Source organism: Numenius arquata, chromosome 5 (genome assembly GCF_964106895.1).
Source record: "Numenius arquata chromosome 5, bNumArq3.hap1.1, whole genome shotgun sequence".
In the NCBI taxonomy this organism is placed as follows: domain Eukaryota; kingdom Metazoa; phylum Chordata; class Aves; order Charadriiformes; family Scolopacidae; genus Numenius; species Numenius arquata.
Window position 1 is genome coordinate 5,713,615 of NC_133580.1, and position 11,556 is coordinate 5,725,170.

Here is an 11,556-nt window from a genome sequence, read left to right on the forward strand (position 1 = left end):
TGAATAGTCCCCGGGTGAAAGGCATGGGGACAGGGACAAGGGGAGGGTCAAACACATTGGAGACACTTTTTAGTGCCTTGCCCTGGACTACTTCACGCAGGAACTGGCCCCGGGATATTTAAGCACAGCAAGAGGACTGCAGCCTCAGCCAACAGCATCAGCGTCCACCACCTTACCCAGCATCAGCAGGAAGAGCCAAAACCAGGACTAGGACTCCAAGGCTGACGAGAGCGAGCGACCCTGTTCCTGGGAGCCTCAGCGCCATGGCGTCAGCACGCAGCCACCGGTAAGCAAGCCTCCAACACCTGCCGGGGGGGCACAGAAGGGAAGGAGAGAAAAGAGATGTTATTTACTAGGAGGAAAGCAATCCGCTTAATTCAGTTTTTCCCAGCAGTTCACCCATGTTAGCCAGCAGTGAGTATTTCTGGGGTCCAATATTTGAAGTCCCAGAGATCCACCCCCAGGGACCAAAGGCAGAAGCATCCCCTGCAGCACTGCTGGTCCTGGGGAAGTTGCATTATGGGGTCAGAGCCAAGCGTGTAAATACACATACAAACCCTCACCCCGCATTCACAGCACACCCAGCAGCTCTCTGAGTACTTCAGCACCTTTCAGCAAGTGCGTAGTTCCATTTCCAAAATGACCACACTGGTTCTTCTTCCATCCATTGGTTCCTCCTCCTCCTCCTCCTCACCCCGCACTCTCAGTCACCGCCCTCCCCTTGCAGCAGCTCCCCCTGTGCTGCCTTGGGGACACCCACACAGCAGAACCACTTGCAAAGCCTCAAGACCCATTTTTTCCCAAACATCTTTTTCTGGACAGTTAGGCCCTCATTTAATTCTGGTAATGACACTGCCAGAAATTATTATTAAGTTTGAGCACTCAGGCCCAAGGTAGTGGGAGTGTTCGACTGTACTGCACTTAGTGTGCTCAGATTTTTCATTAATGCTCAGTTTTACTTTTATTGTGATGTTATTGCACATTTAACTGCCTTCCCCTTTTATGTATCTCATTATGTTGATGCACCTTGGAACAGCACTGCCAAGCAACAGCCTGTATAAATACAGCTTGTCGTGACGTCTCCCCAGCACGACACCTCGTGTCTGGCACACACAGGAGTCAGGCCAGCAGAGGCTCAGCACCATGGCAGCCAGGCACACCCGGCCACTGTGAGCCCCTAAAGCCATAAATGAAGGCTCACTTCAATCACAGCCTGCAGAATCCAGGACAAGATGTTGTTGCCAGCCAAATCTGACCTCTGGATTTCCCCACTCGACAGGCACCAACATCGCAGAGCCTCAGGCAGCTCCTTCCAGCACTGAAGGAGATGCTGGGTTGAAAGCCAAGCCCCACTACCTTGAACGGCATTTCTCAGCTGGCGGGGGGTGCCCCAGGATGAAGGGGGCAGGTGAGCTATGTAAGTGCTACCAAGGAGCAGGGGTTTCTGCACACGGACGTGGGAGATGGGAACCCCCAGCAGAAATCGCACGTAGAGAGCGCGGGGAGCTCAGCCAAGGAGGATGGAAACGACTGGAGATCATGGGTCTTGTGTTACACCGCAATTCTGCATTTAGCTACCCCTGGTCGTGCTACAACACTCTGGCCCGACAGTCTTCCTAGACGCTGTGCCTGATCCTTGTTTTTGAGCTCAGTACAGCTCTAGGAGGATATGAGCTACCACGCTGGCAGAAGGTAAGAGCCAGACACTACAAGTCCTTATCCACCCACCTGAGCTTTTGTTCTGGTAAGATATCCACTAATGGCAGGCACAGGGTTAAAAATAAATAGCACTGGGTCCTAGCATTGCCTTGCATAGAGCACACTTCAAATATGTGTTACCTTTATCTTCCTCCCCATCACTCACTTAAAATCCTTGCAAATATCAGTGCATGGATTGTTTCTGTGCATGTGAGTGCTTGCCAGTGTGCTCGGGCATTATTTAATCAGGATGCTACGTAGGGAAGCACAGCCTTCACACCAACACGCTTAACGGAGGCTGCAGGAGCATTCTGGCACGGGCACATCGACACCTCTGGTGAGACAAGCCCTGATTCGGGATGGCTCCTGCTCAGGAGGGACACGCAGGCTTGGAAATTCAAGCATTTGCTGATGAAGCACAAATTAAGAGGCTGAACATCTGTTCTGTGGGAAATTCCAACAGTTAGGGGAGACTCATTCCAAATCACAACAAGGACAGCTAAAATGTTGATGTTTCTTACAAGGCAAATTCAAAACTCCTTTAATTAGCAGCTCCTCAACAGATTTTCTTTCAACTTTTTTCCTTTTATTTCACTTAAACTTGCATATTATACAATAGGATTTAATGGAATTTTTTTTTCTAAGGCAATTTCAAACATTAGCCAAAAGCAAATTAAAAACACACAAACAAACAAAAAACCAACAACCCACTCCTGGCTTTTCTCTCCCCTCCTCACACCACCATTGACAAATTTGATTCAAATCAACAGTTTCCCATTCAACTGCTGGTTTCAATAAATGGTTTGTTTTGGCAGAATTTGCACTGCTAGCAGTTTTTGACCAGGGATATCCACACAAACTAGGATCCTTTGGTTTTGCAGTAAGCGTCTCCTGACTCCGCAGGAAATGTTCTGTCTCCTCTAGAACATTTTGGACCATCTTTGTTCGATTTGGTGAGACCATGGGCTGGGGAGATTAAACACTAAAGAGCAGCTGAAGAAAAGAGGACCAGAAAATGAGGCAGCAAGGTAATTCAGAAAGAGATAGTGTCAGGAACAGTGGCAAAAGCCAGAAGCCACTTACACCTTCCATATAGGTGTGTAAAAGACATGCATGTCTGTGTCAAGATGCTCAAAGCAACCACATTTCCATCAAACCTTGTTCATACAGTTTTCCTTCAATATTACATGGAAATGAAGGTTTAATTTTCTGCTTTGGATAGTTCTGCTGAGGAAGGTGCTAGCCAAGGATAATAGGGCTGCTTGAATAAAGTTGAATATGTGCTTAAGTTTCATTTTAAGCATCAGAACCACTTCTATATACCTGCATTGGGAGAAAAATCTGTTTTCAATACTTGCCCAAGTGATTACTTTGCCAGCGATGGCCAAGTTTTCTGGCACAGAGAGTGCCCCAAAATGGGGTGTGAAAGTACGTGAATGGCTGGTTTATTATGTTTGCACTTATGGACTTGGGAAGGACAACACACCACGGAAAATAGCTTGCCACTCTTATCTACTTCTTTCCTTTGGTTCTTGTCTCATGTTTTTCCTGGGGAACTGGACAGAAGAGGCTGCACTGCATTTACCTCGTTCTTTGGCTCCTTTACACTTAGAAATGGATTGAGGAGCAGACCTGGTTCTAAGGACTGTGGTTGACATTCCTGATTAACACGGGAGCTTTAACTGTTGGTGATGAACCCTGGTAGCCTTGAAACATTGAGCCAGGGCTGGCCAGGCAGTGCAGGGGGAGCAGCAGAAGGAACCCCATTCCAGTGCTATTGCTGGGAAGGAAACATGTCTCTGGAGGATGCAAGGAGGCTTCTGCAGAGGAGGAGGTTTCACCCTTCATACAGTTTAAGAGATCTTCTAAAGTTGCCCATACGCAGAACCTAGTGCGGTCACCATGGCACAACAGCTCCTAGCATCACCTCTCCCCTTTCTTACTGGCTACCAGCCACGCAACATCTCTAATAACAAGGTTTCTGATCTGGCAGGTTTATAACATCAGTCCTGGCTTTAACAGCCCAGTAACTGAGCTCCTCGGATTTTAGCACGGAAGAATCACTCGTGGGGAGGACCTGCATGCCCCACAGCAGTTAATGCTGGCAGCAGAGCAGGTGGGAAGGGGTCCCTCAGTGCACAGGCACCATCTCGAGCAAAGGCAAAAGGAATGGAAACACCCACGAGTGTGCCTCGGGAAAATTAACACTGGGGCTCCCCTCCAGCCTGAACCGGTGCTGTCTTTGCAGAAGACGCTTAACCAAAATGCTATTATTCAGCTGTCACTTCCCACCCAGGAAGGCTCTGAAACAGTCAACGTCTTGATCTGAATACCTGCAGGGATGCCCGGTCCTCTGGGAAGGGGAAGGAGGATGCAGGCAACACACATTTAACTGCATGTAACCAAGTGAGGGTTTAGGAATGTTAATTGGATGGTAACAGTCTCAAAGAAGAAAAAAAAACCTCAAAATCTTGCACTGGGTCTCACTGAAAGGAAACTGCATGGTATCCATGAAGAAAAAAGCAGAATGCAAAGATTTCTAAGCTCAGAAAAGAGTGGTACAACTTCTTAGACTGACCATTCCTTCACATAAGTTAAAGAATGTCGCTCTATAGCTCCTGGTTCTCGTCTACGTCTATGCAAGATGGAGCCTATAGGGACAGTGCACCTTCACAGCAGCTCTGCGCTTCCTTCCTCCATCTGTCCATTGCTCATTTCTTAATGGCACAGTTAGCAAATGCATTCATCACTAATTCCGCAGTTGCTGGTAACCTCCACAGCTGAATCAAATGCAGATTTTCTAAGGAGCCCTGCTAACACTTCGCAGCTGGAATCCAGCAATACTTGAAGTTTACAGTTCTGTGCACTCCGGATTTTGGCAGGTCTCTTTATAGCCACATACCTAAAGACATCATAAATATACCCACTCCCCTCCAACACACGCAGTCTGCCCGATCTCCAGAGCATCACAGCATAACAACACTCCTGAGAAATACAGCCTTCCTGTTGGATGTGCAGTTTTGGAATGAGGAATTGGAAAAGCTTCCTTCTCCCCAAGACAGCAACGTGCTCCAGCCCCTGCTCCTACCGAGGTGGGTTTGGGAAACCAAAAAAGTGCTGTTATCTTCCAGATCAGCAAGGTACCCTAGTAACTACCTTAACATTGGGTGTCTCTTGGCTTGGCATACTGAGCCTGATCTTTTCAGAAATCCTTATTCTAGAAACCATTAAATATTCTGAAATGCCTTCCTAGGAAAGAGTGATTAGCACAGGCTTACTGCTGACAAGGGAAAGACAGATAGAGCTCTGGAGGTGGAGACTGAAAGGTAAAGCTTGCAAAAAAAAAAATCTGGGAGAACAGCCCAGAGTGGGGGAGACTGCAAGCATCAGAGAGGGTATGAAGACAGAAGAGCCCCATAAACCCACCTGGGTACACTTGTGAGAGTCAATCAGTGTCTCTCCCAAATCACTGCCTCCTTGGAACACCCACAGCCAAGGGAACACTCTGATTCACTTGGAGATAGTCTCACCATGCAGGCAGCATTCATGAGGTGGCCCAAAGGACATATTTGCCCCATCGCTGCACCCAGAAATGCTGTGTACCTGCTCTGTCATTAGGTCAGCAAGCCCACGTGCCATGGACCTACTCCAGTGGCATCAGCTGAAGGAGAGCTGAGCACTTACAGGACCCACAGCCCTCAGGAACTGCAGCTGCTCCTCAGCTTTGCCAAGTCAGGTATCTCAGGGGGGGATGTGCGAGGAGGAGCTGATGCTGGGAATCCAGCTGGAAAACAGACTGGGAAATAGAGACAGCCTCAGTCCAAAAGCCCAGATACAAGCAGTGCCATGCAGGGAGGAGAGGGAGATCTAGACCTCGTGGGTGCCAAGCACGTCCACCCACCTGCATAGCCAAGCACAGCACTCTAGGTAACCTCACAACACCTGCATATTTACCCCCAAAGTCAGGTGCCCTTGTACAGCACAAGAAGCCCCTTAAAGCCCTTCCTCATTGCACTGGAGCCTCTGCAAAACATGTCCCAGGCATCGGGAGAAGTCCTGCAACACCTCTCAAGGATTCCCAAACTGTCCAAACCGCACGGGCTCTGCTCTGCCCAACTGTCCCCAATCCTCTGTGAGCACACCAGCCTTGTGGTGACCATTGCTATGCCTCTTCTAGCACTCCTCTGGGTAAAGCTCCAAGCTCTCTCTGCAGAGACGGGCAGCCAGTGCAGCAGCAGCAGCAATAAATGCAAGCGATGCACATGCTGCCCTGTGTCCCTGTTGGAGAGGGTTTGCTTCAGTTCTCAATCACTTCAGCTAAAAAGGAGGGTCCCTTGGAATACAACTGTCTTTTAATCTGAGGGCAGGGGCAGCAATGAGCAGACAGGGTTCATGTGGAAACCTGGAAGTGATGGAATAAGACACTGTGGTGTTTCACCACTGTGAAACCCTTGTCCTACTGGTTATTTGCATCCCTTTGTGCTGGAATGAGCTAACCGGGATGCACACATACGCTGCACAACGCCGGCAGAGACACCCAAGACAGCCCGTACTGGAGGCAGCCCAGCCCTGCCAGCATCACACTCTGCCCACACCAGCCAGCGCAGGGGAAGACTTGGTTTGTTAGCCTGGACCGAGGGGAGTGCTCCGCTCCCATCATCGGAGATAGCCCAGATTTCTCCGACTTGCCGATCAGTTTTGTGCTGCTTTGTGCCCTACAGATGCCGCTGAAGGCCAGAAGCTACTACAGCCTTTTATAGGAATCAGAGAAGAAGAAACAGGCAGCAGGATCTCCACCTACCTGAATCAAACTTGCTGTTTACCATCTACTCAGAGAAACAGCACTGGCTCACAGCAAGAGGCACATGGCAGAGGAACCACACAGCCTTCGACTCGCCAGCGTGAAAATGTTTGTGCTTACCTACCCGAGAGGCACACATTAGCTCGTCCCCACAAACACACGCACTGCACAAGCCATAAACAACCTTCCCATGAATCTGCCACGCACAGAAGGTACGAGGCACACGTGATGGTTACCGAATGCGTTGTCTGCAGCTCTGCAAGAGATGCCAACAAAACAGGATACTTGGAACCAGCGGCACAAAGCAAAGAAATTAAAGGTTCAGATCAACATGGAAATCTTGGGAGCAAGCCTTAAAGCGGATCTCTTCTGCAGAAAGCTGGTAACGGAGAAACAAGCCCAGTGCCCAACTCCCAACAGCTTTAGTTTTTCAAAATGAGATGCCGATTGACAGTTTTTCCTCATCAAAACAAAATTAATCCCAGTATTGCATCTCTCTACTCAAAAACACATCCAGAGGGACTGTAGAGTGATTCACACCCACAACCGCTACAGGAAACCGTTTGCACTCAAAGTGTAACAAGCCAACACTGATTCACCCACATAATTACAGGCAGACACTGATTCACAGCTACTGCAACTGCAGACGGACTGACTCACAACCAAAGCAACTGCAGACAGACTCAGGCTCACAAGCACAACTGGAAAGACAACTGTGCTGACAATACGCACAGCCTGCAATCATATGTACACATAAATCCTTGGAAAACTGGCTAGCACCCTAAACAATGCAAATAGGGCCAGCCAAGCCCTGCGTTTTTTGCTCGCACTCTTGACCTTCACCCCACGGCCATCTTTCCTTCTCCAATGGAACAATATCTACACCTCAGCAATGGTTCCTTCCCTGACAGCCCTCGCACTTGCCAAGCACGACTGCCAAAGCCTGAACCCAGGAAAAGAGCCGAATGATGCATATTCAGACACACGACGCATACGGGCACAGTCAGTGTATATGGTGCAAGACATCAGCATACAACCACTTTGATACCACGTATCTGTGCACTGACTTAGTGTCTCCAGAATATAAGTAAATGCAAGCAAATATAATACATTTAGCCCATGGGCAAAGGAGACAGCAAAAGACTCACCGCTGGGCAAAAGCTTGAAAGGCAGAATTATTTACTACACTCTCTGGCTGGGTATGTAATTATGTCAGTGTTCAGCCTGGGTATTGTGCTACTTTTTGTAAACAGTTGGCAGGAATAGTCCTACTGAGATGAGGGGCTGGGCTGCTTCTCCAGTGTTGACAGGAGCAGGCTGAAGAGGACAAGGTCTACTTAGAGAAAAAGAAACCGAGGTGAAAGAATGGATTAAGAAGGAAAAGAGGAAGGAGAAGCTGAGAGTGAAGTGGGACAGGCGGCAGTCTACAGACAAAGAAGAAAGAGGAAAGGCAGAACAGAAGGAGGAAAGCTGCATGATGCAGGGTTGTGATAAAAAGCTCCAGAAGCAAGGAAAAGCAGCAGCCTCCCAGTGTTGAGGGAGTCTCTCAGCGGTGCAGAGAATGCATCCGTGCATACCCACGCGCTGAGCTCTGCTGCGAACCAGGACGAGATTCCAGGAGAAAGGACGCAGCCTCCAGCCAAGAGTGTGCCATGGGGCTCAGGGGCAGCCGCAGCCCTTCCAGCTGCTCAGAGTGCCCTTGGAAAAGAGCAGGAGCCTCAGGCTCGCACGCTCCTGGCCTCTGTGTGTGCGCTGCAGGGTACCCAGCCGCCATGGGCATGGGCTGAAGGACAGGCTGGCAAAGTCCACCAGAACAGCATCACCTCAGAACAGCCTGAAATCCTTTCTCCTCCCAGGTAAAGAGAAAGTTAAGAGACAGACTACAGAAAGGAGAGGACTTGTCTGAACCACACGTAGCATCTTCTAGTTGTAGGTTGGACCTGACTCACCACCTGTTATTTTTCTTCTTCACACCCCCCACGAGGAAGATAAGAGGACCAAGAGGTGAAGGAGCAAACATGCTCTGCTGCTGCCATCAGAACAAACTCGGGTGAGCAGCCGCTTGGAGCTGCTCTTGCCAGCTAGCCCATGACAGCAGGAGTCTCACCAGAGGGTCCCAGTTCTCCGTTTCTGTCTGAGGACACTGCTGCGTTTGCAGCCAGCCAGCAGCAGATTCAGGAGAGAGACTACGGATCCAATTGGCCGGGGAAATGAACTATTTGTTCAATTATACTTCTCTTGCCCAGACGAGAATCGTTCTGGCAGAAGGTAGAGCGAGGAACAATGGATAAGTGTTGCAGTGGGGACTGTCTAACGCTTAATTGCATTACGCTACTCCTTTTTAACGATCCATATCTCAGTCCTAGTAACTCTGGGGGGAGGAGGAAAGATCTGGAGCTCTTTTCCCTTTCCTCCCATATACCAGCCTCAGAGACTGCAGCCCCCAAAACTCCTTTTCCTCGCCCCCCCCTTTCCTCCCCCCCGACACAGCATCAGTGCCCACTAGGCCCAGCTGCAGGATTCAGGGGGAAATTTGACTTTGCTTTACTACACCGTTCTCCCCGCTCAGCCCTTCCCCTGCATTCACCGTCCGGCTCTAGGAACGGGGCTCAGTATTGTCCTCGTCCAGACATTTTTCCATGGCAGCCGATTACACCTCTCCAGCCGGCAGCGCCAGGCGGGTGGGAGGGCTGAAGCCCCGGGGGTCCCCAGCGGGTGGGACCCCGGCACGGTTCAGGTGGCCGCTCTGCTCCGGAGCGACGCACTCCGGAGTCGCTGCGGGAGCAGTGATGCTCCGACCCCGCGGCCGCCCCCCCGAGCTCCCCACCCGGGGGATGCGAGCCGACCAGAGCCCCCCACCTTCCCCCGCGGGGCGGCTGCTCCCCCATTGTTCCCTGGCCCGTAGACAATAGCCGGGGGGCGGCGCAGCACCCGGGAACCTCATCCCCGACCGGGGGACCCGCGCTGCCCCCCGGGCCCCCCATCCCCAGCCCCCGGCGGGGCGGTTATTCGCCGCCCGGTGCAGCCGCCGGGGATGCGCGAAGGGGAGAGAGGAGGGACGCGAACCGCCGCCGCGCCCCGCACGCACTCACCGCCGCGCCGGCTGCCCCAGCCCGGGGCGGGGGGCGGCCGGAGCCCGCACCGCTCCGCACCGCTCCGCCGGGCTGCGCGCCCCCGAGCCCGCCGTGCCGCCCGGCTGGGGCTGCCAGCCGCCGCCTGCGCGCTCCTCCGGCCGCGGCGAGGGAGGGAGAGAGGGAGGGAGGGAGGGAAGCAGCATCCCCCCGCCTTCCTCCTCCTCCTCCTCCTCCTTCCCCGCGCCCCAGAGGAGGGTTTACCCACCCGCTTTGTGCGGAGCTGCCCTCCCCGCAGCGCGGGCGGCGGGGACGGAGCGCTGCCGCCCTCCCTGCCCCGGGTTGGGGGCCACCACCCCAAGCGATGCCTCGGGGCCCTCCGCCAAACCCCGGCCTCAACAGCACCGCGGCAGCCCCCGCCATCCCTTCCGCGCAGGAGGATGAGCGGAGCGAGGCTGGCTGCTCCCAACACCTACCTGTTGAAAGGGGGGAGCTCCCCAAGGCGCTGGTGCTCTGCAAGGAGGTGGCCGGCGCCCCACGGGGTGCACTGCGCGCCCCGGCTCCTGCCAACCCACCTCCTCACTGCAAGGCCTGGCCGAATCCCGGGTCTGCCGGCGGGGCAGGGAAGTTTAGCCCCCAACTTGGAATTGGCGAGGTTTATATGGCAATAAAACGGCACACAGAGGAAAACGAATGCGGAGAAGAGGGGAGGAGGAAGAGAGGTTGAAACGCAGGCAAGGAGTAGGCAGTGGAGACGAGGACAGACTCAGCGTGGCAGCGCAGGGATCCCAGAGGAAGGGCGATGCGAGACGCGCCGAACAGAGCTGGCTGGGCTTTGGAGGTTTTGCGGAGCCACACGACAGTGAAGCTGGGAAGGCAAAAGCTGACAGTAAGGCCACTGAAAATATATTGTCCCTGCAGAGCTCTCCGTGTTAAACGCGCGCTGTAAGACTCAGCCGCAGCTGTGACTCCCAAGGTACATAACCATTCCTCCATCACTGAGGATGCGGGATGAGATAAAGGATCATTACCGCAGGCATTACTGACCACCCTAAAATTCCGCTTAAATGCTCTTGGCTTTGAATACTTAAAATAACACGCAAACATACTTAAGAGCAAGGGCCCTCAAGGCATGAGTGATTAAATACGGTTTAACTGTCAGTTCTCTGCCTTTTGATATCAGAAAATGACCCAGTTCTTGCTTCCAGGAGAAAGTTAGGGGCTACCAAATCACTGTTCTACCTTATCCCTACAGACCACAGCTATCCCAGCTTTGGTGAGGTAGGAACATTGATCATGACTTGTTTCTGGGCAGCAGGAAGAGAACACAGGCTGTCTTTCGAAGCAAAATTCCAGCTCCCTATGATCCAAGCATGGTGTTTGCTAATCCAGGTATTCAGACATCTAGGTAGCAGCAGTTCAAATGCCAGCAGAGTTCTGCTTTCCTCCTCTGGATGGGGGCTGTAGGCAAGACCTGATGAGCCTCACTAGGTCTGAAGACCAACATCTTGAGCAAAAACTGAGCTTAGTCCAACACAGTGCCCTCACAATCAAATCTGACATCTCTTTGGCCAGAGGAGGAAGATTCCTTAGCATTACTGCGACACTTGGCTTACAGGATCTTTGTGGCTACCACAAACCATATGTAATCAAGATAAGCTTCTCCAGCCCTCAACACCACATCCAGCCCTAGCCAATGGATATTAAATACTCACAGGACAATTTTGAAGCATCAAAAGAAAAAAGGCCTTCAAGTTATTATTTTCTGATCTCTGAAAGATATTTTGCCTGAGCTGCAGGGACCTTACTTTGGAGATCTCATGCGGACAGCTAATATTTTAATTGTCCTTACACTGCTCATGCACGAATGACAGCAACCAGTACATGGTGTGGGGCTCTTCCCATTTTAAAAAGTCTGTTTCTGCATTGAATTCCTCCTGCCATACTCTAAAGCATCAAGCAAGGAGAGACCTGTGTGTGCATGCC

At 51.6% G+C, this 11,556-nt stretch overlaps 1 protein-coding gene across 1 annotated transcript in view; it reads right to left on the bottom strand.

The window, feature by feature from the left end:
- The window catches only part of LOC141465082 (gamma-aminobutyric acid receptor subunit alpha-3-like), a 69,140-nt gene extending 59,383 nt beyond the window's left edge, over positions 1–9,757 (bottom strand). Inside the window, exons 1-2 of the mRNA XM_074148279.1 lie at positions 9,592–9,757; positions 177–305 (exon numbers count right to left, since the gene is read on the bottom strand). Of these exons, the coding sequence (XP_074004380.1) occupies positions 177–265 (89 nt within the window). The 5' untranslated portion in view covers positions 266–305; positions 9,592–9,757. The remainder of the gene's footprint in view (positions 1–176; positions 306–9,591) is intronic.
- Between the last annotated feature and the right edge of the window lie 1,799 nt (positions 9,758–11,556).